The sequence below is a fragment of the Seriola aureovittata genome, chromosome 2 (assembly GCF_021018895.1).
Source record: "Seriola aureovittata isolate HTS-2021-v1 ecotype China chromosome 2, ASM2101889v1, whole genome shotgun sequence".
Lineage (NCBI taxonomy): Eukaryota > Metazoa > Chordata > Actinopteri > Carangiformes > Carangidae > Seriola > Seriola aureovittata.
In genome coordinates, this window is record NC_079365.1 from 15,477,707 (window position 1) to 15,504,377 (window position 26,671).

Sequence of the window (26,671 nt, forward strand, 5' to 3'; positions counted from 1 at the left end):
ACTTCAGGCTTTTCCCAAGATACAAACCTTCTTAACTTCCATGACTTGGAATCTCTCTGCAGGAAATACGTAAACAAAAAAATACTAAAACCTGGGTCACACCTACTGTCACATGTTTTAAAGCAACAAAACAAGATGTAAAATGCAACTGAGGAACAAGAGTAATAATCCAAAATTGCCTGTTTATGAAGAATGCTAAATATTAGGGATTTGTGCACACGTGCTAAGCAGTTTATCACCTTAACATTTTACTCAGAGGTGGCTAATCCACCTCACATCATGGATCAGGAATAACTTTCTATAACAGATGAAAGGAATGTGTACGTAATAGGTGACCAGTCATGGATAAAATACTAAAAATACCATACTTGTGTAAAGGTAGTTTACTATGGTCAGGTGAGGCAGAGGTAACGCTCTTACATAAAAGTCAAAAGAAGCTCAGAGTAAGTTATGGTTTCATTTTTATATAAGAGAATATTGTTAATTTCATGGCAGCTCTAGGAGGACAAAGAGCTCAAACATGTTTTTAAGAGGGAAAAACTTAAAGAGAAGTTAACCCTCTTCTCAGCTGACTGACCAAAAGCTGTAAAATGCATGATCTAAATCAAAATATAATTTCTTACATAAATATTTATTAAAAAATACTCAGAAGAAAAGAGAATGTAATGTTTTACAAATTGTGAGTTTAAAAGTTAAGCTTTCCTGAAGAACAAATAAGCTTTTTTTTTACAAGTAGAACAGAAGGAAAGCATGAAGAAAAGAAGTAAAGCCTTTATTCAAATATAACTGGCACCTTCACATTTTAGCTCCACCTTTATGTGACACTGAACATTTGAAATAAATAAAGTCAGCTTTTGGCCTTTTTGACATCAAACACCACACTGCACACAATGTGAACCTGGCCTTCAAGGAGAACCGGCCTCAGAATTAACATGAAAGGGTTCTAAGCTAAAGCATCGAAATCACAGGAGTTTGGAGAGTCCTGAACCAGGCTGTGGGTCTGCTGAGAGGAAGGCGGCTGCACAATGTTTGTGTAGAAGGTGTTTGTTCCAAGCATTTATGTGAAGCGGCATCAATAACCAACTATTGGTGAAATAAAAAATATGTGAAGTTATAGTGTGACCTGCTCAGGTAATCACACAAGATGCAACTGCTTAAAAACAACATCTTAACATCTATACCTTGTGGAATTTGCTCTGGCAGATGTCTGTGCCTCTCAGCCTGATATTAAACAGTGTTGTTGAGTGTTTTATTAATCCCTGCCTCAGTTTTACTCAGCCACTGTTATGAACGAGTTGTGAATGTGCTTCCCTGGTCATCAGACAAAAAGCTCTTCTATTGGTGGCCACCATCAGTCTGCCTCCTAATCCCACACACACAAGTTATATAAAGTGGCCATCCAATCCCACGTCACACGGACAAACGGCTAACAGTGCAAAGCTAGGCGGTCTGCTTGTGCGGCTCTTTAACTTCTTCCCGGAGCACCATGATTTTTATAGTGGACCTGCTGCTGATGCTCATCGACCTGATCTGCTCCATCCTGACCGCGGTCATCCAGACGTTCCTCCGGCCGAGGCTCAAGAGCATTGACGGGGAGCTCTGTCTGATAACAGGAGCCGGGGGCGCGCTGGGTCGCCTGTTCGCCCTGGAGTTCGCCAAAGAGGGAGCGCGCCTGGTGCTGTGGGACTGCAACACGGCTGCCAACGAGCAGACCGCCGAGCTGGCGCGGGAGATTGGAGTTGAGGTGCACACGTACACAGTTGACCTGTCCAAGCGTCAGAGCATCTACGAGGCGGCGGACAGAGTGAGAGCGGAGGTCGGGGAGGTCTCCATACTGGTCAACAACGCAGGCGTGGTGGCCGGGCGGAGGCTGCTGGACTGTCCAGACGAGCTGTTGGAGAGGACTCTGCTGGTGAACTGCCACGCGCTGTTTTGGGTGAGACTTGACGCACACACCTTTTACGCGCAAACACCTGTGCAAAACCGGGAGACTCCACTTTCCACACACAGCGCTGATGTGACCAGTCTGACATGAATTACATAACATCTATTTACTGTGGTCCTCCCCGCTGGCTCCGGTCAGAGTTTGTGCACTGATGTGTGATGGGATCAGAGCATCCTTTGCCACAGCAGAGCTGGAGCGTCACATGGCAGTAGAGAATGGGATGCCCTTGCAAGTGGCAGTGGAGGGGGAGGGGGGTAACTTTATATCACTCATCCACAGAATAGGAGCCCAAGGGAGCCTACCAGCAAAGACAGCATGTGATTCTGCACTTGATCCTCTTAAAGCCTGAGTCTCGTGCTCCTACAATAAAATGGTATAAGCTCATAAGCACCAAATATTAAGGATATCAGGGAGAGACATATAGTGGGCGCGTGCTTTCTCCATTTTTGTGAAAGTGCCTTCCTCGCTAGAATGCACCTGGTGGCAGAGGGCTCCCAGTTGCAGCAGAACCTGAGATAATGTGGCCAAGAATGAGGAGCTGATAACCCCTTTTAAACCCAAATAGCCCGAACTGAACATTCATTTCACTGTTGCATATGCATATAAGCAGAATATGAGCTATCCATATTCTGAAAGAAAGTTATAAATTGCAAAACAGTAAAGCTGGGGCTTTTGAGGGCCCAAGGCGGTCATTAGTCTCTTTATTTTATTCACTTATTTTATTGTAATTAAGTTCTAAATTGTATTTTATTGTATCAAATTCTATTCTACCTATTCTTTTATTATTATATTTAATTCTATTTTATCTGCTCCTTTATTATTAATTTTCTCTTTTTTGTATGCTAATGTTATTATAGCTTTTTTAATCTATTTTATTGTATCTCATTGTAAGCTTTCTTACTTGATTTGTCCTTTTCTTATTGGCTTATCCGTCATCTGTGAAGCACTTTGAACTGCACTAACCTGTGTGTAAAGTGCTATACAAATAAAGTTTGATTGATTGATTGATTGATTGAGACCTTGCCTACAATGTCACAATAAACGTTGTGAATTCATTTATTTAGTTTTGCTTGTTTGAGACCTAAGGAGAGGGAGCCTGCTACTGCATTGTTAGATTTCTGATGTGTAGCCAGCCCATGTGACAAAAATCTCCAGTAAATAAACCAGGCCACTGTCAACTCAGTTTATTCTGTGCTTATATGCTGCATATTTGTCATATTGTTTCAGATACCCTCCAGCTTGAATAAGTCACATTAACTTTGAAAGGGGGACAACGTAGCCCTGTGGACAAGGCTGATTTTGAATTTGACTCAGGGGACCATGACCATTGTCACGGTTATGGATTAATCACGCCATCATCTCCATTTCTGTTAAATGTACTAATATAATTTTTCCCCACAGATGACGAAGGCCTTCCTGCCTCAGATGAAAGCAAATAACCACGGTCACATTGTAACCATTGCCAGTGCTCTCGGACTATTCAGCACTGCATGTGTAGAGGTAAAATGGTTAATGACTTCATAAAGCAAAAACTGAACAGACACATCCTAGAACAATCCATTTAAAAAGACACATAACGATAACTGACTTGTCTTGTTTCAATTTCACCCCCAGGATTACTGTGCAAGTAAATTTGGAGCTGTTGGTTTCCATGAGTCACTGACACACGAGTTGCTAGCCGAAGACCTGGATGGCATCAAAACTACTTTAGTGTGCCCTTATATTGTGGACACAGGGATGTTTGCAGGCTGTGAGATCAGGTGAGATACAATCAGTTGTCATTCCAACTTTTCTGGTTGATAGCACTAGAAAGAAAAAAAAAAAAAAAAAAGGATGCTATACTCTCCACTTCCTGTTTGGCATCTTACAGGAAGGAACTCAGGAGTCTAATTCCACCTCTGCAGCCGCTCTACACCGTGCAGCAGTCCATGAAAGCCATTTTAGCCGAACAGCAAATGATCTGCATTCCTCGCATTATGTACATCCCCTTCCTCACACGAGCGTAAGTATCGATCAGGGCATTTGTGAAACACGTGCAGTATAAACGGTTAGAACCGAGGTGAAAATTAATGCGGGACTTTTGCATTTGATCTTTAGACTGCTACCGTGGGAGGCAAACGTGGCAACATATCGCTTCATGGGAGGCGACAAATGCATGCTACCCTTCATCAAGAATGTTGAAATGAAGACCTCCAACGGTCATATCAAATCCTCCTAACACTTTTCTGACTGTCTTATAACCTTGTTAAATAATGGACTGATGCAGACACCAAAGGCTCATACTGTATATTCTTAATACATGAACTTGTTATCTGAAGGGAGAGCCCACTATCTATACTTGTTCACACCATGGTAACTTCATTCACAGCCATATTGTAGAGTGATGGGTTATTTCTCGTTATAAATAACCAGAACTGGGCATGACGGAAAGTAAAAATGCTGTTATTAACCTCTACACTGGAGGCCAGTAAGATTCACAAACCAAGATAAACTCAAAATACAACAGAAATACCGAAGAGACTGCAATAGTAGCAGATCTATACAAGTGCCTCTTTTTATTCACAGAAACAAACAGTGCAGAAACAGAGACTAGACATAAACAAATCTACAGGAAACATGCAACAGAAAAATATTAAGCATTATGTTTGAGCCACAGACTACAGTCTCCATAACCGTAAAAAGGAATTCAAACATACCAACAAAAAAGCGCAAAAGAAATCTTTCCCATATGAATCAAAGGTTCAGCATTCCCCAATACTGTTGAAATATATCTCTGCTGCTGCTGCTGCTGCTGTTGTTGTTGTTGTTGGTGTTGTTGTTGAAATAAACTGATTGTATCAGAACTTGAGAATCCTTGTTAGCCTTTGCTACACAGCACACAAAAGGCCCAAACACAAAACAGTAATTCAGTTATGTCAACTTTTGGTCATGTCTTTAAAAACCCTTAAAAAAACTTCCATCAGAGAACACACCCTAAATTCAGGCAAAATGATTATTTCCTCTGTCAAAATCCATCACATAACTGTCAAGTCACACCAAATCTGTAAAGACTCAAGTTCAGCTGAAGCAGGTCTGTCATGTGACCCCGAGGCCGCTGTGGCTACTCCTGCAGTGTATTGCGGTCTCATTATGTGAAGAGCATCACATCCGTTTCAAACCAACTGCACACTGGCTGCCTGTAAGTAACCCTGCAAGAACTGGAGGGCTTCTGCATTCAGACTGGTGCTCAGCATCGAAGGAACCTGCACCAAAATAAAGGGAGACAAGAAGAAACAATAACTGATTTGCTTTCTGCAGCACCCAATCATCTGCACATGCAGCTCAACAGGTCTTTTATTCAAGACAAATCTAAACCAAGTCATTACGACTTGTTTAAACATCACCACAGATTAGCTCTGAAGAACATTTCCTGCATGGCTAAACATACCCTTCCTGGAAAGGCAGTAGAAAGCTTGTGGAGTGATTGTGCCAGCAGAATCTTGGGGTTGCCGACGGCGTCTCCGATCGGGTCATGCTCCTTCTTCCCAGCAAAGGCCAGCTGTGAGAATGCTGTCTGGTAGCCTGGTGTGTCCTCAATGTCGATGAAGTGCTCATCATCTGGGATGCTGTCATCTTCTGGTAACTCAAAAAGACCAATGAGGGCCTGGAGCAGTGGGGTCCTTAACAGACACATGAAAACACAGATGACTATTAGTTAATTTTAACATTCAAGTACAGTATATGTATACTAAACTAGAGCAAATACATATTCAAAATTATAGTGATCCAAATTGGTCATCTATTAATCAAAAGATGACCAAGCTTCCCTGCCCTAGCTTTCATGAATTCAACCTTAAGAACAGATTTCTATTAAAAATTGTAAATCAATCTGAAAACAGAGCTGACATGAAACATGCTTGATCTGATATTAAAGGTCCTGCACACTGCACAGGCACTGTGGGTGTGTAGGAGCTTGAATCAATCGACCATGAAGGATAGAAAGGCAATGCTGTGTTTTCATTGAGCAGCTTCCTTACCAGATTTTAGTGTACTCCGTGTCCATCATTGCAGGACACTCAGTAAGGACTTTTGTAATGCCAACAGCACAGATCTTCTTCTCAACTGCTCCAGACACCTTCTGAACCTCTGGAACAACTATTTTCTCCAACACCATACCAAACATTCTGCAGAAAAAGAAGCAAACAGGATTAATACATTTTGCCACTGGTCTTCTACAAACATAAAGACACACTGGAGACCTGCAAACCCACTTATATCAGGAACTATTGAGGGGCATATTTACTACACTACAGACAACCAACAAATCAGATGACATTTCATATGAAAATGAGAGGTAGCATTACTCACTATATTTATGCATATAAATGGGTGGCAAGTGCACTTCCAGGTCATCATCAGGATGGAAACATGCAAATCCATTTTAACAGCTGTGAATCCAAGCTGACTACAGCTTCATTATTTTAGGGGCCATCTTTCAAGATTTAACGAGTGTTTGATGATCAAAGTTTTGGCTGCAATATTCCCTCAAAATATGTCCTGTTCCTAGAAAATGGTGCTTCTTCACAGTGAGCAAAGCGGGTTTCAATAGCTCGAGAGGGCCAAACAAATTCAGAGGGACAACCAGCTTATGAATCATTTGACCGCTAAGGTGAATATAACTTCCCATGTTCCCACTGCCTACATGCTGCACTGATGGATGAACCCACTAAATAACCGCAGTCAGACATCAGTGTGCGTTGTGTTTTATATTGAAAATACACTTACTTCGGCTGGATGCTGTCAAAAATCTCCTGAAGTGCAATAGCTCCGTATTTGACACAATACAAGTTGATAAACACCAAGAAACCTGTGAGGAAGAGGGACGCCAGTGAAAATCTGAACACTTGACACCATACTGGCTGATATCACACCCTTGCAGTCAGTTCTAACAACTTAAAGCAAGTGCTCAGTCACTGACTGATCAACAGATTAATAGGTCTAAGCAGAACAGTGAGATGATGGTACTGACTCTTGATGAACTTGGTGGTTTTGGAGCTTTGTAGCCTCTGGAAGAGCAAGATGAAGATCTGTTTCCTGTACTGAGTGATTGATTCTCTGGCAAAAGAAAAAGTAAAACAGGTCAACAAAACATGTCACAGTATAACCCAATCAATTTCACCAGGTGCTACATTTCACTACTGATCAAACTATAATCAACTTACGGAGGCATGTGCTCGATGATGCTGTTGAGAAGGTAAAAACCTTGGTGGTCATTGGCCTTAGAGGCAATGAGCTTTTGGAAAACTCCAAGCAAGCCAGGCTGAGGAAGAGAGATGAGATCGCAGCATGAATATACTTGTTACAGTGAATAAAATGGATAATCCATTTATGTTAAGTATGACATGTATGCATTTATAATGCAAGTATGTAAAGATACTATCAATGTCGTCAGCTGCAGACAAGTAAAACATTGCAATATTCTCTGCTACGCACAACACTGCTGTCACTTACTATTTTATCTGCAGCAGAGCTGGCAATAGTGGCACCTCCCTTCTCCAGGTAAGCCTGAAGCAGGCGCACCAGAGGGGGAATGTTTCCTGTCCGCTCCCAAAGCACAGGCTGCAGCAGGTGAGGGAATAAAGCCATGTAGGAAGCGGGAATAGAGTTGGAGTGGATCTCTAAGAGGAGAGACATCACCTGGAACACGTATGGAAGAAACTCTGTAACAGAGGACACGGGGGAGAGGAGTTGAGTTGCCTTTGATCAGCTACCAGCTTTTGTTTTATCAAAATGTCTTCTAAACAAAGACAAATCGATTTCATGGGTAAATGACACACCCTGCACATCATTCTGAAGGATTTCAGTGAAGACTGGGAAGAGAGCCTCCTCGAAGCTGCTGACAGTAGTGGGGTTGGCCTTGCAGGTGATGCGGACAGACAGGCACAGGGACTCAAACAGGTAGTGGTTAAAGTGAGGCTTGCTGGGATTCTGAAAATAAGTGACAGACAGTAGAAAAGATGACACGTGTATCCTTTAAACAGGCATCTTGGTAAAAATCTACCTGTATCCATCAATAATAAAGTCTGGATTACCTTGCTGACTAATAGGAGCTTATGAGTGAGCTGCCCAATCAGAGTGGGAATGTAGGGAACAATGGCCTCCTGCAGGAGGGAGAAGCTGCGCATGATGGCTTTAAAAATGGAAAAGAAAAAAAAAAAGAAATAAACACAAAGACATGATGAGACTACTTAAAATAACTTTGGAGTTGGTCTGATACTGACTGAAGACCATTAATGGGGAGCATTTAGACAAAGAAAGTCAGGTATACCTTTCATGATGTATTCATTTTCTGCAGAACCAGGAAGCGCCAGTGCCTTGAACAAGTAGTTGAGCAACTGTTCAGTAAAAGGTGCCATCTCTGCAGGAGAGATACTGAAAAACACAGAGGGTGATTGGCTAAATTAATGGGTTGGTAGCTAAACAGATGGATCTAAAAGCGTGAGCAGACTTTCCATACTGCCATGTTGCTTCAGCTCAGTTGTCCATAAAACTTTTTGTGAACTGTTTACTTTGGTACTCACTCCACACACACAATTAATTAAGCTAAAGATATACAATATAAATATGCGTCACTGTATTGCTTGATACTCACAGTGTGGTGTTGTTGGGGCCTCGCATAGTAAACAGCCTCTCCAAAGCATGGGCAGCGTAAGTGTGCTCCACTGTGCTCTCTGCCTGCAGGTGAGTTATCAGTAGAGGAACTGCCTGCAGCAGCTGCTCTTTAGGAAGCTGAGGGACAGAGAAGAGGCGCTCTGTAATACATTCATTAGGCTTTTTAATTTAATTTAACAAGTTGTTGAGAAAGCAAGAGTTCACACCTGGCTTCTGAAGATCATAACATACTTGATGGCATCTGCCTTCAGCACTGGGAATTCATTAACTACAGTGATAATAGAAGAGATCGATATTAGTTTGTGTATTCACAAAAAAGTTTGGACATTCAAATTTCGCAACAGTTGCGAAACCACAGCACAACTGCAAAACACATTTAAAAGCCATGTCAGTTGAATAGAATGTCCAGTATTTATTTCAACTGCTCAGCTACTAGCTAAAAATAAAACAGTCAAAGTAAACAGTTAGCCAATGTTTAAACACGAGATATTTAGCAACTGTACAGCAGATTGAGGCCTTTAAGAGTATTCTTACCATTGAGGGATTTTAAGTCTGGGAGAATGTGATTGACAAAGAATTCAGTCAGATTCACCAACTCATTGGCTTGTGTTATTCCATGCTAGAGGGGGAAAAAAGGACAACATATATATTTTTAAAAAAATAAATAAAAATAAAATAAATAAATAAATATATATATATATATATAAAAAACACAGATAATGAATTTACACTGTATTACCAGTTACAATAACCCTCAAAATGTTTAGCTCAACCGTACCTTCTGTGTCTGGGCTTTTGATGCCAGTGATGTGACCAAATAGATGGCAGCATCTTTGTGTTTCCAGTTCTGCCCGGGGTTCTTTGCAAACTCTGCCAGCATCGAGTTCACATAGCCAGAGAATATTGCCGTGACTGGGCCCTCGAAAAACTTACAAAGGCCTCTCACCAAATCACATGCCGCCCTACGACGAGTGTCGATGTCTGAGGAAGAATGAGATGAAGGTTATCCTTAGCATGGTTTGGTTAACTGTCCATCATTTGTCAGGCTGTATGCAGAAAACTTCAATCGAAATATTGGATGCTAACATTCTAATTTACTTTGACTCATCTTATATGACAGGATGGACATCTTTCTGGTATTCTTAACAACAGTCAAACACTTAATTTGAAGAGAAATCACATACGTCATGTGTTGATAATAGTCTGTCATCTTATCATAAGAATTATTTCCATTAGAATCTGCGATCTTTACCGGATCCTTCAAGGTCCCTGCGGATGTATTCCTCAGAGTTATCTTCAAAGGCCTCCTCATCTGCACCTGGTTGGGCATCACAGACAGTCTTGTCAGTATCACAGTACATATTTACATGTTAGTGTCCATGCAAGCAGAGCCCTGATTCAGTCTTCTGCTGAAAACATTTTCTAGGTGCAATCTGATGACTCAGAGAACAAAGCATTTCCTTACTTCTGAACTCCATGTTGGGCACAATGACCTTCTCGCAAATGCTAGTGAGTGTATTCTGGTCCTCAAATAGATGCTTGTAGTGTGGCCTCTCACAGACCGAAGCCAAGAACTGGATAGCATTACTTACAAGCTGCAACAAAGAAAAGGTTTATTGTGAGTACAGGAAAAGAATTTCAAAATAGAACAGCAGCAACAACAGAAACACAGTCAGGGATGAGTGATCTCACCAGGTCATATTTGACTTCCTGGCCAGTAGAAACTAGAAGGTTCCAGATAGCAGTGACGAAGCGGGGAAGGTACGGCTGAAATTCTTCATCGTACTTCTGAGCGTAAAGAGCAGCATTGTCGCAGATCTGAGACTTCAGCAACTCTAGGAGACCTGCTTCCTCCTCATCCTGGAGAGTTGTCAGGACAGAGACACAAAGAAATGTTAAGAATCACTTGAAAGTACAGCAGCTTAAATGAACTCCATGAGCAGAAAAGATACAACTCACATCTGTTTGTAAAAGTTTATTATCCAAAGTCAGGAGGCCATGGAAATTGGTCATCCAGGTTTCCATGTTGTCTTCAAAAAACTCTGGAAGGTCCTGTGTAATAATCCAGAGTACAGCCATAAGTAAATGTGTAGTGTACAAAAATTGAAATGAATTACTACAGAAACAGAAGCTGGATTTACCTCTATATGGAACAAATTCAACATGACACTTTTCTGAAAATACTAATGTATTGCTTGCAATAGTTACCCATTTATTACAATAAATCAATAATTACTATGTAATTGTATTAATTTCCAATTCAAAATAATAAACCATAGCAAACTCATCACTTCTATCGTTTAGTTAGGTTGCCACATTTGTTGAAAAAAAAAAAAAAAAAAAAAAAAAAGAAGAAGAATTAATCCAATAGGTATCAAAGAGATTTGTCCAAAATAGCAAATTCATTCAAGTAAAAACCAAACTGAACTGACCTGGAAGTTAAGACTGTAGAAAAGTTTTGAGATGAGAGTGAGCGAGGAGAAGAGGACCTTCAAGGCATTGACATCTGTAGCATGAGTCTGACACAACTCAATTGTGGCCTACAGAAAAGAAGAGAGAAAATTAACTATAAATAGTTCCTCATATCAAAACATTATCATAACTATGTCAAACATTTCAATATTGGCTAAATCAAACAAATATATTGCTATAACGACTGGTTTACTTGTAAGTGTTGTTGTTGTAATTGCACTGATAGTAATTGCAAACCTTGAACAGCTCTGTCAGAGGCAGAGCAAATGTGTCCAGTACTAGTTTTATCTCCGACCAAAGCTCATTTGATTTGAACTCATGGCGATACCTTGAAAAGCAGAAAAAGGTAAAAAATGTTTGAAATTTCCTGTGCAAAGTTGATTTTAAAAACATTTTTAAAACCTTAAGAGTGACCTCTACCTCTTGAAGAGGGAATGCGCAGTGCGAAGCACTCCATTGATGATGTGGAAGTCTCCACTTCTGAAGCGGGTCACCATCTCAGTTAGCAGGTCTGGCCATTTTTGAGGGAAATCTTCCCTTCCTATGATACTGATGGCATCACTCAACTGGGGAGATATGTAGCATAAACAGGGACTTGGTTGAGCATCTTCCTTCACACCTTCAAGTTAGACCCTTTACGGCACTGTGACATACAAGGGCGTACCTGTTTTTGAATCTGTTCCGGACTGCTTAGCATCAAATTTACAATGTTTGCTTTGATCGCTGTTCGGTCTGCATCAGAGATTTTGTTTGGTTCATCTTCAACCTTTGGGAAAACAGAACACAAACATAGGATATGGAGTCAGTGCACAGTTTATACTGTTTATATACAGTTAGTTATATACAGTAGGTGGGATAAACTTTCCAGTACACCTGACTGTATGATGCAATCTACTGCATCATCACAATCAACAGTCCTAAAAAAATATCACTGCAGTGAAGCAACACTGTAAACTGAACTCAACCTTCTTGAAATGGGGCTTTAACAGCAGTAGATTGTACAAATGTTTACAATGGTGTGTATGTTGTGTAGTGTGAACGCAAAAGCGTCCACTACGGAACCAGCTGATGGACTGTACTGCTGCTGTGCCTATGCAAAACAACTGACCCACTGATGAAAAACCTTGTAACTGCCACTATAGTAGGGTTTATCTACATGGCAGATTATGAACAAGTAGTTTGTCCTCCCTGTTCACAGTTTGTCATAAAGTAGCAAATACAAAAGACAATGTGAAATCTGATGTATGCCATGACGGCAGATATGAACTGTACTTTATTTCTACTGGACCTGTCACAATCTAGACAAACTGTATCTACAAACAAGATATTGGATTGGTATGAACAGAATGATAAACATGTCAACTTTATGTTACTTAGTGAGACTCAAACATGTAAACTTTATGTTACTTAGTGAGACTCACAATGCGCCAGTTTCTTTTGATGTAGTTCTTGAATGTAACAGCAGCACAGACGCGAATCACGTTGTCTTGGGACTTCTCCAGCAAAGTGAGTAATAATAAAGGGTAGTTCTGGTTTCCCTCAACAGATTCAAGAAACTTTTCAGCTAATAAAGAAAAGGGATAAACGGAAAACAGGTGTTACAGAGCAGAGATTACACAATCAAATGAATGTTTAACGTAAATAGGTCGATGAGAACAACATTGCATCTGAACTGCATTAGTACAGGCAATGGTATGTCTGTAAACTGTATTACCTGGACGTCTGACTGTTGGGTCTGGATCCAGTGTTTTCCTGAGATACTCAGTGAGGGTTTGTAGGTTAGCATCATTCAGTTCCATGCTGGTAACTGAGGGTGAGAAAACCAGAGAGTGAAGGGGCAGCAATTTGCCCAAGAGGCTGACTGACTTTCTACATATGATTGGACTTTAACTAAATGCTGAGTAATCCTGTACACAAATTTTAGCAATGCGTTATTAAAACGTGTGTATTGGTTCCAGCAAGATCACATTGCTTAAGAGTTTCCAGTGTGCTAAGTTTAATTATTAGAACATCCCATCCCAACATTGTGATTAAAAGCTCCTAAATATTCACTGATCTCTCTGACAAGTCAAAGCTATTCTTGATAACAAGTTTACAGCTCCTCTGCTAGTTTGAGCCATTCATGCAATCAGCCCACCGTTAGCCTGCTAGCAGCTAACCTAGCTAGCTGGCTACAATCTGGCATCCGCTCCGATGGCCCCGCTGACTCCAGATCGGTTTATGCAGCCTTATGTCTAAGCTAGCAGGCTAAAGGTTGTCTAGTCTTCTGCAAGTTCAAATATAAGCACATGGTGGTCGGGATATCACGTAAACTGGTCCGCATATAAAGTTTAAGTTATATATAACGGAATATGTCTATTGCTCCTTTGTCCCAACTTACACAACGTACAATACTATCTAAAGCAGCATGGAAAGCAATAACCCAGTTCCAGTGAATAGTCTGATCCAGTAGCCGGTTTCCTCCAAGTCAGCCTGCTAATGTTAGCGCTAGCTTGCTAATGTGTTCAGTGCTAACCACAAAGTTCGCTAATTCCCGAACACTGCGTGTTTACTCGCAGGATATTGGACTATGATCCAGTCTACAAGTTTGAATCTCGCATTACTCGATATGTTGACTGTTAAAGTAATGGGGCGTCTTACCGTTGCAGTGAATTTCTGTCAGAAAGGGATGGGGAGGCACTACGGACCGAACAGACTTGCTCGCCGTGCCAGCTTTCAAATGTCTGGAGCAAAAGGAACTGCGCGGTCAGTATACTGCGCAAGCGCAGATGTCATGCGAAAGCTCTAAGACACACCCCTTGCTTGGACTCTATCCTCTATCAGAGACAGTAGAGAAGATCTTTGCCTGCGTCAAGTGCAGCAGCGCAAGGCATGTGTTTACTATTTAAATGGTACAAATAGATAAATAATTGTGTTCACTATATGAAGGCTACATATGGACAGTAGAAATGTATTTTCTACTTTCACTTAAGACGTCTGGAAGACTCTTAAAGACACGTGATGGTTCTTCACAAGTGACAGCTATTATATTACAGTTCAAGTGATGCATCTCAAACCTCTGCATACAGTAGATCCTTGTAAGGAAATGAATACAGCCAAATTGAACTGTTCACATTTTAATCGTGAAAGCATGAAGGCATTCATCACAGAATGACAGTCTTAACAATAATGTACTTAGAACAGTATATCTGAAATGTAAAACAAAAAACAGCTTCAACACAGAAAGCAGCTGATATGAATACAAACACATTTTTAAATGACAACACAAATTGAACATTTTTAGTGAGCGTAACCCTTTTCCTGTCTCACAGGTTTGGGAACAGAGGCTCAGAATACTGGTATGCTACAGGTTGTGCGTCTGACGGATGTTTAGGGTGTCTCGCAGCATCAGGTCACGGAGTCGCCAAAGTGCATCTGCCATTGTTTTGTGGGCCCCCTTACTCTTCAGCCAATGGGATGGTAGTCTGCTCTCTTGCTCTTTTGTCAGGCGCACATCTTGTTTTTGAACTGAAAGTGTATAAATATGATAAACATTAAAATCATAGTTATTTAAGGAAGTCAATGAAGTGAAATGAATATTGATGTTCTTTTTAAGGCTTTAATTAAGTGTGTAAAAAAAAGAATAGTTCAATGCATGTGTCTTGACCTGAAAGGGCTTGGTCCCACTTGCTAATAGTAGAGGATTCTGCAGTAAGGCCCTCGATGTATCTGAGGTACGCCTCAGAGTGGAGCAGCCGCTGAGACTTGGCCGGCGGAGACACAAACACTGGGGTGGTTGGCTGCTGGAGTGCAGGTTGTCCCATCTGGCCTTGTCCTGGATATGGTGGTGGAGCTTGCTGCCCTGGGCCCATCAAACCCATCTAATGACATTATTATAAGAACTCTATTATTTCTCTGATCCGGAATAGAATTTACACTGCATTTAAACTTCATCAATATCTTGATTTATTCAAAGCCCCAATCTGGAACTGTTGTGTGTGTCCAAACATCACAAGCATCATATAGTGGTTATACATGGTCTGTGGATTAGGGCTATAAGCACCAGGTTTGCATCATCAGCATGTACTGAAATACTAAAAAAGACAGAAAAAATGGAACTGGATTTTCACTCTCATTTCTGAAAATGTTTTAGAATAGCCTGAAGTAACCATAAATTAACTTCTGATCAATTTCTTGACATTAGCCAGGAGTCTCATAACCTTCTCTGAACACATTAATCTGCATCAACACAGCAACTTGTACCAAAACTTTGATCTTGCATCGAATTTGCAATGATTAGTTTAGAGAGTCTAATAGATTACCTGGGATCCATGAATGTTTCCTACTCCAGGTCCACCTCCCATGCCATTGACACCTGTTGTGATATTTCACATCAAGATACTGTCAGAAAGTGCAGGAGGCCTCTTGATACTGGTTTAGATTACAAACACTACATTCAAAATTCAATACTAAAATGATCCAATGTCATTAATCTACATTAGAACAGTTAAGAATGCCAATTATGAATATATTAATTCAAATATCAGGTTTAGTTTTTTTTTTGGCTCAATGGAGACACTGAATTTCTCTCAGTGATACATTACCAACAGGCCTACTGGTAATGACCAGGACAAATAACCAAACCCCAGTTGAGGCTATATGCTCTCAACTGAGTAGTCATCAGCTTAAGGACCTCAGCCTATTGGTGCAGGTATCCCCTCCAGTAAGTCAGATTGGTAGACAGGAAGCAACTGCGTGACAGGTGGGGTGGCTATGATGGCACTCTTACCAAAGAATGGCATTCCAGGGAACCCAGGCATAACAGGCAGGAGATGTTGGGGAAAAACAGGCACCCCCATGTGATGTAGTGGTATGCCAGTCATACTAACCATGCCTTCAACATGGCCCTGCAGGGGCATCATAGTTGACCTATATGCACCCATCATTCCTTCTTAGGAAGGGACAGTAGTAACACAAAACAGCAACATGCATCAGTCAAACATGCATCAACTACTTCACTACCAAGCATGCATTCATATGTTAATATACTGTTTATGCTTTCATTTAATCACCACATAATTATGATGGACATGAAATGGAATAAAGACCACACAGATGAAAAATGCACAATCAAGACAATTTGATGCACATGCACTACTCTCAAGCACTCATTAATTTTTTTAGTATCAATCCCCAAATGGTGCGCAGCAACCTTTCCCTTATGGAATGCATTCAAATATTGATATTATGTGGAGTCTATTACGATGTGAAGATTGAGGAATAAACAGTAATGTACAACAATCAAGGTTTGGACTTATCAATTAAGTGAAACGTTAGACAACATGAAATTGTATCACAAAGCTGCACATTATGAACATGCAGACATGCTGGTGATTAGGAAATTTAAAAAAGGTGGATAAATCTAGAGGTTCAGCTTCTTATTCCAGCCTTCTGGTGTACACTGGGAATCCATCTGCATCTATGAGGGGTTACCTGACACAGGCGTCATGCTGGGATTTAGCATCCCCATGGGGGTTGGGGGAGGCACCACCCCCATCAGTGCCCCTACTGGGGTACCTGCTCTAGGGGACGTCTGATGATGGGCTCTGTCACGCTCCTGCTGCTCGGCCACTTTAGCTGCTCGCTCTGCAACACAATAAAGACAAATATAATATCTAAACTTTGTACTATTTACAAACCACCGGATCATTACTAGAACTGATCAGTTTTGTCTATTAAATTGGAATAAAAGTTCTTCTCACCTTCATACTCTGCTTTCCTGGAACTCTCCAGATTCCTCCACTCTGTTCCAACGAGGCGGCTCAGCTCCCCGAAGGAGAAGTCTGGGTGCTGGGCTTTGATGACGGCTCGCATCTCACTGCTGAACAGGATGTAGCCACTCATGTTGATCTTCCGCTTTGAGCCTTCCTTCTTTGACAGACCTTTAATAGATTTTGGTGTGGACTGCAAACAAACACAGGAGCCATTTAGAAAATGCTCCTATTTCACCTGTTAGTTTAAGTCAGAATTTTACATTGGTAATGAAAGACTTCCCCCCTGACCTGTGGAGGAGTGTAAGGCATGATATCCATGTCACTGGACATGGAAGATTGCATCTGAGGAAGAGACTGGTCCCCTAGCTCGCCATCATCATCCCCAAGATCCTCTAGCTCCTCATCTGTCATGTCAGCAAACTTAGCCTCCAGTTCCTCAATTTTCCTGTCCAACAGAGGTGATGGCTCCTTCTGGGGCACTATGAGCTTTCTGTATAAGACAATCAGCAAAATATACTGTGCATTTTATCCCATTTTTTCCAAATAAATCATTCAGAAAAAACTGGCTGCCATATTTTACATTCTTCTTCCATTATACTGGAAGATAGGCATAGATGATCTCGAAGCAGAAAGGAACAGCCAGGATTTATACCCTTCCATGTTTGGGTTTTGTTTAGGACAAGTGTATAACAGTCATTTAACAAAGTTGCTAGTCATTCCTTTCCACCTGCCAATAATGACATAAGCATTTAATGTACATATTGTTCACCTAAAATAGTATATTTCATCCTCCACCACCTTCCCAGAGAGTGAAAAGCGCTTAAGCCCCTTGAACTTCTTCATCTGCTTCTCACTCTCGATGTAACGGCTCTCGCAGAGCAGCACATTCTCTTCAGGTACTTCAGTTGGCCGGCATGACAGGTAGTCTTTGAAGGATGAGACCACACACTTTCCTGTGAAATTAAATACTGATTCAGTGAATGTAACTAAGGATCTCAATGAAGTACAAACACATAAAATAATAGTGATATATCACTTTCTGCTATCTATTTCAACCATATACTGTAAGGAGGGTACCTATGATGCAGGTCATGGGGCAAGTCTCCTCCAGGTTGCTAAGGAACACCTCCTTCTTGTAGAACATCTTAGTGGGCTCATGTTCTGTTTCTTCTGGATGGATGAAAATGGGACCAAAGAAGTAGCCTGCTCCATCTCGCATCCACATTTTCTCAATCCTGTACAATATATTTAAGACATAAGCTGAATTAGATACACTGGTAATTAGATAACCTCTAAATATACTTGCAACACTGTCATGCCATTGCTCCAAGCTCCCTGTATTCCATAATTTCCAACCAGACAACATCAAAAAGTTCCTGTGTTCATGATAGATGGGAAGGAGGTGTTTTGCATGCATTGTATGCATTTAATTGAAAATTGCTTATAAAAAAATGATATCAACTTTTGTCAAATTTAAACAGGGCATACGCAACCATTCTAATACACTGTAAGTACTGGGAAACATATACAAGCATCAACTCTACCTGCCCACTCGGTGGCGCACTAGTCCATGAGAACCAATGTAGACACAGTCTCCCACTTTGAGCCACAGGTTGTTGTAGCAGAGCTGCTCATAGTACTGACACCCTGGCTCCCCATTGGTCATATCCATTGGAACATCCTCCCTCTCCTGCAGACACAAATTGGTTTCCTAACAGTAGTCTGCAATTTTATATATGTGTATTCATTCCAATTTTATAGAAATAACCAACTGGCATTTACCTTCTCCACAATACTATCTGTCATTTTGCTTTCATCAGCCATCTCTGGTGGTTTCTCCTCTTGTTTGGGGGCAAACATGGATGCCACACGGACCACAGGTAAGGGTACCTCTCTGGGAACGAACCGAACCGAGCTCAGGGGCATGGTCCACATCTTGATCTTCTTGAAGGACTTGGATTTGGCAGAGTAGCGTGATTCACAGACAAATACATCCTCGGCTCTGAAGCCTTCTGGGTGAAGTTTGAAGTACTCCTTAAATGCAACACATCATAAACATTTGGTCAGAACTGACTACACACTCCGAACTGCTACAGCTCAACAACACGGATGGAAAATCAAGCCTTTACCTTCACAAACATGACCACACATTTGCCAAGAATCTTGCTGACAGGAGCTTTGTTGTAGTAATCGCTCTTAAAGACTTCCTTCTCCAAAAACTTTCTTGTGGCGAGATGAAATGTTTCATTTGGCCTGTAGAACCAGCAGCCATACAGCCACTTCTCACCTGCATTTATCAGAGATGGAAAAAGCTGAATTAGATCAGACCTAAAAAAAAAATGATGCCTTGCTGAACTAGAACAGCAATTGAAGATACAGTACATAAAAAAATCTAAATACTGCTTTTCTTTGTAAAAACAGATTATTTTGTGATCAGTGCTAAGGAACTGACCGGTGTCATCTTGCCAAAGGCGTTCAATGTAGATGATATGGGGCTGGAGGTTGGGCTCTGCAGGTTCCACATACACATAGTCTCCCACATGGTACATACTGTCCTTGAAGCTACAGTCCTGACTGTAGGTACGCTGCAGGTTAGACTGCCATGATCCTCCAACAGAATCCTCCCTCTTCTCAGCTTCTGGGAATTCAACAGGTACTCAGTGAAACAAGGCCACAGTATATGCAGAGACAATGAATGGTGGGATAGAACGTCTATGTATTGTGAACTTAAACTAATATTTAACAGCATACCCCTTTTCTCCTCTTCCCTTTTGATTTTGTCCTCCTCGAACTCCTTGGGTAGTTTCTCTTTCTTCTCCTTTTCCACATCACTATGCAGATGTTTGGAGGTATAGCTGAGAGCAGGAGACATCAGGATCTCTCCATTCTTACACAGCTCGTCTCTGATCCGGATAAAGAACTGCTGCAGCTCCACAGCATCTTCAAAGATCTCAGAGTCGGTCCTGTAATGAACAAAAGGTGTAACACTAACTTTAGCTTTGTTTTAATACAATAATGCTGCAATATCAATGCTGCAAGATGATTCGATGGCTGATACCTCACCTATTCAATCGTCTGGCCTTTTCCAGCACTTCAAACATATGATCCTGAAATACATCCAACCTCTTGTAACGCCCTCGGTCTACATTAGTCCTGATGATCTCAAAATTGAGTCGTGGCTTCTCAGGATTTGCAGGATCTAGGGCGGGAATCTCAGCGAGTGAATCACTGTAGCAACGGCCCTCGTCGTCTTGGTGACTGAGCACGGAAACAAAGAGGCTGCGGATAAGTTCCTGAATGAGGCGGGGCACATCAGGCACATGGGCATCATCTCCTCCCTCCAGGTCACGCCTCGTCTCTAACAGCACCCTGTGCAGCACCAGAGCGTCACGGTAAATCAGAGACTCGGGTTCGTTGTAAGTACAGGCATTGTTGAACATGAGCACCAAGTCCTCCACCAGTGCATCCACATCTTGGTATTTATTAGCCAACATGTGGCTCTTGATCTTCTCCATGTCCACGGGTTTCTTGATGGCGATGTAGTAATCAGGCAGCTCAGCACGAGACGGCAGCCGCAGGAAAATTGTGCTGAGACGACGGCCCCGCTTATCTGTGTAGTTCTTGACAGCCTCATAAAGCTCATTCAGCTTTTGCTGTAGGGGGGTTAAATACTTGGACTTCTTCAGAGTGATACTGTTCTTTCCTGCAGCCAAATAAAGTGTATGTGTGTTAATGGTAACCAATCTTTCTACTTCTTGATAGGTAACAAACCCACAAGTAAAACCCATGAAATTAAACTGTGACATACTTATTTTCAACTTTGGGGACATCATGTCATCATCATCAGTCGCTGGCCCAAGATCCCTGCGTCTGTCTTTCATAATCTTCTCAAGGATGTCAGCGTCATTGTAGACCTTAAACACAACAAAGAGGTTCGTCATGAGGAGATATTGATCTTTTTAAGAACTTTGGATCAGACTATATTTAACTCACAGTTAACAATAACATTGTTCAAAATTCAGATTTACATCCATAGTCTATTGAATTCACTGAAGAACATTGAGGGCTGAGAAATAAGACGTTACCTGGGAGCCTTCCTCATTGTAGTGTCGTGCATTGCGGAACATCAGCTTCATATCTTCCACCATTGAATCTTCAGTCATGTACTTGTCTGAGCGGATGTTGTGCTCAATGGTCCTGAGGTCCATTGGTTCCAGGATGACCTTGTAGTAGTCGGGGTAGTCCTTCTTTGAGGGTTTGACCATGAAAAGGTCACACAGTCTCCGACCACTGCCAGCTTCTCGCGCATCAGTGACCGCAGCTAAGAGAGCTTTCATTCTGTTTTTCTTTGTGTTCTTCTTGTGACTGGAAACAAAGTGCAAGTCAATTGTCACTCTCTCCCTCCACACACACACACACACACACACACACACACACACACACACACACACAGACACACACAAACAAAAAAAAAAAAAACTAATAACTACAGAGAGTTAAGCAAATAAAATGTGACGAAGTGCACCTTTTTCTTTTTGTACTACTGGTGTCAGATGTGGCAGAGGAGAGCATGCTGTCTCCATCATCATCATCCCTCTGTAAAAGCTCTTTTTTCTTCATCTAGAAAGATAAAAGGTGATATAAAACTCAAATGGTCTGAATGAATTTAAAACTTTGCTCATTGGTTCTCAAGAACAGGTACACAAAACCTTCTCAGCAAATGTAGAAAAAGAAATTAACACAGATGCAAGTAGAAAGTTAGGACTGACCTGCTGAATGTGTTGGAGCTTGAGCGCACGCTTGTAGATGGAGGAGTGAGGAACATTGTAGCGTTTGGCATTCTCAAACATCAGCGTTATATCAGAGTCAATATGCTCAACACTCTCGTATTCGTTGTTCTTCATCTTGTTCCTGTGGGGAATTACGGGCTCTCACATTTGGGAAGGAGGGCACAGAAATACTGTACTGTACAGTGAATGTGTGTGACGCCGTAGGGGTAGAAAGTAAAAAGAGAGAATGTTGGTAGAAAGAAAATAAATCAAATTAATGATGAAAGCATGAACAAATTCTTCTAATATTTGCTTGGAAAGCCGCGTAAGTGATCACCAATAACCCTTTCTACCATAATACCAATTGTAATGTACAAAAAACCATTGGACGTAGGACGAGGTAGATGTGTTATCTGACGTATCTATGTTGTAAATTCACTGTCTCTAATGACAAATTTCAACCCCGCCGGTAAAAAGCTGATCTACTATAAAAAGCTACATTTGCATTTTATTTTTGAGAACATTTTATATGGCAACCTGGACTATATTCTCAGGCTGTGCAAAGAAAATCACATAGTTTTTTTCTCCACTAAATATAGAAATATCGAAAGTAAATAGACATTAAACCCCCGAGTCAATACAACACTTTTTCTCAGAGGATCGTTAACTCAATTTCCTCTTCTTGTTAATAACAGACAAATGAACACATAAAGTGAGGTCAGGTCTTTTTATGCCATACTTAATCTGATGGAGGCAGATGGGTTGGCTAATCTGGTGGTAGTAGTCAGGGTAGTCCTTCCTGGAGGGCAGCTGCAGGAAAGGCTCAGAGATCAGCTGGCCCTGGCTGTTCCTGGCACCTCGCACAGCTTCATAAAGCTGGAAGATCGGGTTACTCATGTCCATGTTAGAGGTCATACTCTCTGCCTCTGATTCCCCCTCATCATAGTGAACAGACCCTGAGAAATACGGGAGGTATGACACACCCATCACATTGCAGCAACGCCTGCAACAATTCATTTTACAGAGCATCTTAATCAATGCCCAGCGGAAGCAAATGTCCGTGTGATATTGAGGAAAAGATGTACCGGAGAGTATGCCTTCGTCATCACTTTCATACTGAAGAGCCATGGTGATAGCAGAGAGGCGGTCTCCCTGGGCAGACCTTCTATTCCTGACCAGGACAGACAGAGCAAGAGGAGGAGCAACAGCGTTAAAAACAAAACATTATTTCTTTCCACATTTCTCCCACTATTGGTTCCTGTGTACCTGATACGAATGCTGGATTTGATTGGTTCTCCATGTTCCATCTCAGACTTCTTTTGTGAAAAAATCTTTTTAATGGTGTTTGCATCCTGGAACACATGAGTTATGTCAGATGTTTGCATGTCAAATCTATGCTATATACTGTATCATATTCTCAGTTATGCACTCACCTTAAACACCTGGGATCCGGGCTCATTATAAGTTTTGGCATTCTTGACCAGCAAATCAATGTCTTTAGCCATAGCGCTGACACTCCTGTAGTGGCCCAACTAAAAGAAAATATATTTATTGGACATTTATCAAAAAAATTGTTGTAAATAATGATAATAATAAATAATAATGCATATTTAATGTAGGCGGTGTGACAGCATACCTGAATCTTTTGAGCGATGATTTTCAGATCAATTGGTTCCTTAATGATGGCATAATAATCTGGATATTGCTACATGAAAAAGGCAAACTACACATTAAATTCAAGTCACTAATTTTACTGACAATGTCTTTTTTCATACTGAAGGAGCTCGTACCATTTTGGAGGGAAGCTTCTGGAACAGCTCACTGACCAGACGGCCAGTAGGCTCAGTGTGAGACACCACAGCATCCAGGAGCTGCTCAAGGACCTCTTTCAAGCAGCTAGGTGCACTCTGTCATTTACAAGTTAGGTTAGTTAAGGTAATACAGCATCATCCCTAGTCACATACTGTAAACTGTACATATACTCACAAAACACCAAAAAACTAAAACAAAAAACAAAATCTAAATCTGTCAGTAGTAAGAGAAAATTTTCTTTTAGTGTGGTTTTGCTTTCTAGTAATAACCTTGATCAACTATACATATATATAATAATATAATATAATAATATATATAATATTTTGAAGTAAGAGGCACTTGAGCTGCATAATGTCCCCTTAAAAATCATATATATAAAGTATATAATATACTAATATAGTATATTATCATCATTTGAATTCACGTACTTATAGGTGTACACATGACGTATGAGAGCTGTCAATTTGAGTACTATTATCATGATTTAAAGTCTGTGTAAGCTTTGATCACACGTTCAATAAAGAAATGATTTATCCGTTATGTTCAAATGAATGTAGCAAGGTGCTCAATGTGCTACTAGCCCACCTAACCCCTACGTCATGATAGTGTTCAAAAGAACACAAACAGATGCCACCATGTTAACATATCTTGTATGTCATGTACCACAATGGAGTTTGACGAAACACTGTAGGATACTGTGAGTTGATTCAACAGATTAGTATTGCTGATTCTAGCCTAAAGATGGATCTGAATAAAGAGTCATAATAAATCAGAATAAATAGTGTCACCTCATCTTCAGTGGACCCTCCAGGGTTGTCTTGTGCGTCATACCCATCATCATCATCATCATCATATTCCCCTCTCTGAACAAATTCATTCTTGGTGCGCAGGTAAAGGTCCCACAGTTTACAGGCTGCCCTGTACTCAGGACTGTCAGACTACACACAAGCAATACATAGTCATGTTAGGTGTATAGTCGGAGCCATGCACAGATAGATTTTCATTTTCTTTCAACAGACTTATACACATTTTTCTTTACCTTGTAATAGGTTTTTGCGTTGTTAAATAACAACTGAAAGTCACTGGTGAGTTGTTCAACATCATCATATTCCTCCATCTTTAATTTCTGCTGGATTTTCATCATGTCAATAGGCTGAGACACCACGTGGTAGTAGTCTGGTTGATTCCTGGAACAAATAGGGACTTGTAAATTTTCTGTGTCTAATGTTAGTGTTAAATTACTTGATTGATATTAAAAGGAATTTCAGGATGTAATGTATCATGATCGCTCATCCCTCTACTCACCTTCGTTTAGGGGCTCTGATGAACAGTTCACACAACATCCTGCCCTGGTCATCCTTGTAATCTCTGATTGTGTTATATAGTTCATGACATACAGCAATCTGCAAGACAAGAATAAACACTGAAAAATATCCACATCCTTTCCCATGTAAACTACTTAATCAGTCTGTGTGGTAGTATAATTCTGACAGTATGGTTTAAAAGACAGTAACTGAAATCTGTAAAATTACAGGATCCACAGTTGGTATGTTTGAGGTCCTTCTCCTCTTTCTCCCAATTGAAGACACTAACGATGAAGTTTGGCTATCGTCAAAATCTCCTCCACTCACACTGCTAGAAGGGGAAGTCGCCCGTCTCCTTTTCAAGGCCATGACGAACCCTTGAGAGAAAGACAAATTCCAATAAAGTAACAAGTGTATCTCTTTTCGTCGATAAAGTATAAAGGAATGGGGTCTTTTAATATTGTGAACTGGGACATACAATTGTGTTGTCTAAAGGAATTCTATCGGGAAATTCTTCAGTTACATTGCTCAACCTGCTGAAATACATGAGGACACCAGCTGTACATGGCAGTTCTGCTCTGGTGCCCCATACAGTGAAAATGAATGGACACTAAGACAACTGTTTTGTGTGTTCATCATCTGATTTCTAAATACAATATATTTATTATTTTTGAAACATCAAAAGTTGAATTTAGGTTTAAGAATAGTTTCTTCCACTTGTTGACACACCCCCTCATGTCAGATGCAACAGACTCCTGAATGGCAAGATGAATAATCTTGGGGTGAAAAGGTAGGAATATGAATAAGAGGCAAAGTTCAAGGTGTCTTTTGCTTTAAAGATAATAAACATACAAATTGAGCAATGTAAATAAACAGGAAAATTGGAAATAGACAATTCACTTTAATGTGGAGAAAAATGGTACTGCTGAATAAACAGATCAAGTTGCTCTTCTCATCATGGTAGACGATACCTGTAATTCAAGTAACATTTTACTTAAAGTTAATATGATATATTAGATAGCTGACAGTGCCATTATGAATATTCTCATTATGGGGCCCAAAGGGAGCACTGGAGATGAAATTTTATGTCACCTCATATGAACTTGGAACCCTAATTAAAGGTTTTACCTTAAGACTATTGGCCAAACACTTTTGTAAAATATGTATTTTATAAAAATTGCTCTCATATGGCAACAGACCCTCTGTCCTCCTAGCAGATTTTATGTACCTTTTTTAAGCCTCTAATGGTGACAACCCCACCAGCTGACTGCTATCACCTGAGATAACATTTCTAACAACAGACGACCAATAGAGCTGGCATGTCTGGCGGTCTGACTTAAAAAAAAACCTCGAACAGCTCTCCCTAATGTCACCTAGCTGCACACAGCCACGCACCAGCAATAAGCTAGCGTAAGGAGCAGCAGCTGTCCAGCTGCCTGGCTGTCACTCAGAGCAGACAGGTATACATCGCGGCACAGCTAACGTTAGCTACAGTTAACGGTTAGCCCTCAGCATCAGTTAACGTTACAGCCGAGACAAAGACATCACTGTAACAACGACTAACGTTACAAAGCCTCCGTTAAGTGCATCGACGACAACCCCTGGAAATGATTTCAGTTTAACCCTTTGACATGGTTGTGTGCTTACCTTCTGTCAGCACGTTACTTGACCCACACAATCTTTACCATTAAGAAAACCAATCACTTATCGATTTTAGACAGAGAGACACAAGTGCTAAGTTAGCAACAATTTAACTGCTACTTCCGTCTGTATGCCTTCAGAATAAAAAACCTATATGGTTTATGCGTAGTTATAAGTACGTTTAACATAGCTATAATGATTTTTTTCTGCTCTTCTCGCTTTAATGTGGGATTTGTTTGATATGCAGGTTGCATAATGGTGACTACTTTAGTATTTAGAAACCACATTCATGACACCATTACAAAATAAAGTTACGACGTTTCT

General features: G+C 40.8%; 3 protein-coding genes across 7 annotated transcripts; 1 reads left to right on the forward strand and 2 right to left on the reverse strand.

Annotated features, from left to right (window-relative positions):
• Positions 1–662: 662 nt before the first annotated feature.
• Positions 663–4,640, forward strand: LOC130185613 (retinol dehydrogenase 10-like). The gene is made up of 5 exons (XM_056402177.1): positions 663–1,936; positions 3,347–3,445; positions 3,560–3,705; positions 3,816–3,947; positions 4,043–4,640. The coding sequence occupies exons 1-5, from the start codon at positions 1,487–1,489 to the stop codon at positions 4,161–4,163; spliced, it is 948 nt and encodes a 315-aa protein (XP_056258152.1). The 5' UTR covers positions 663–1,486; the 3' UTR covers positions 4,164–4,640.
• cse1l (CSE1 chromosome segregation 1-like (yeast)) lies at positions 4,472–13,833 on the reverse strand. Its single transcript, XM_056402166.1, has 25 exons — positions 13,709–13,833; positions 12,783–12,875; positions 12,490–12,632; positions 11,733–11,834; positions 11,489–11,634; positions 11,306–11,396; positions 11,029–11,136; positions 10,556–10,648; positions 10,289–10,456; positions 10,062–10,191; positions 9,849–9,914; positions 9,375–9,577; positions 9,131–9,215; positions 8,803–8,864; positions 8,577–8,713; positions 8,253–8,356; positions 8,017–8,114; positions 7,762–7,912; positions 7,436–7,644; positions 7,147–7,244; positions 6,954–7,039; positions 6,710–6,791; positions 5,962–6,108; positions 5,373–5,604; positions 4,472–5,187 (listed from the first exon to the last, which is right to left on the reverse strand). The coding sequence occupies exons 2-25, from the start codon at positions 12,865–12,867 to the stop codon at positions 5,098–5,100; spliced, it is 2,916 nt and encodes a 971-aa protein (XP_056258141.1). The 5' UTR covers positions 12,868–12,875; positions 13,709–13,833; the 3' UTR covers positions 4,472–5,097.
• Positions 13,834–14,168: 335 nt separating this feature from the next.
• pbrm1 (polybromo 1) lies at positions 14,169–26,451 on the reverse strand. Of its 5 annotated transcripts, none has more exons than XM_056400097.1 (30): positions 26,354–26,451; positions 25,034–25,083; positions 24,708–24,805; positions 24,442–24,589; positions 24,191–24,340; positions 23,381–23,497; positions 23,227–23,295; positions 23,024–23,122; positions 22,857–22,942; positions 22,676–22,761; positions 22,330–22,546; positions 21,591–21,732; positions 21,347–21,441; positions 20,907–21,186; positions 20,630–20,735; positions 19,885–20,524; positions 19,573–19,784; positions 19,274–19,459; positions 18,951–19,108; positions 18,604–18,855; positions 18,366–18,511; positions 17,899–18,056; positions 17,591–17,774; positions 17,110–17,311; positions 16,810–17,011; positions 16,541–16,693; positions 15,837–15,998; positions 15,370–15,422; positions 14,715–14,928; positions 14,169–14,575 (listed from the first exon to the last, which is right to left on the reverse strand). In XM_056400097.1, exons 2-30 carry the CDS (start codon positions 25,073–25,075, stop codon positions 14,412–14,414), a joined length of 4,821 nt encoding a protein of 1,606 aa, XP_056256072.1. In that variant the 5' UTR covers positions 25,076–25,083; positions 26,354–26,451; the 3' UTR covers positions 14,169–14,411. The 5 variants fall into 5 exon arrangements, with proteins under 5 accessions (XP_056256072.1, XP_056256065.1, XP_056256057.1 ...); XM_056400090.1 differs by having other exon boundaries at positions 15,837–15,995; positions 24,935–25,083; positions 26,354–26,429; XM_056400082.1 differs by having other exon boundaries at positions 24,935–25,083; positions 26,354–26,429.
• Positions 26,452–26,671: the final 220 nt, after the last annotated feature.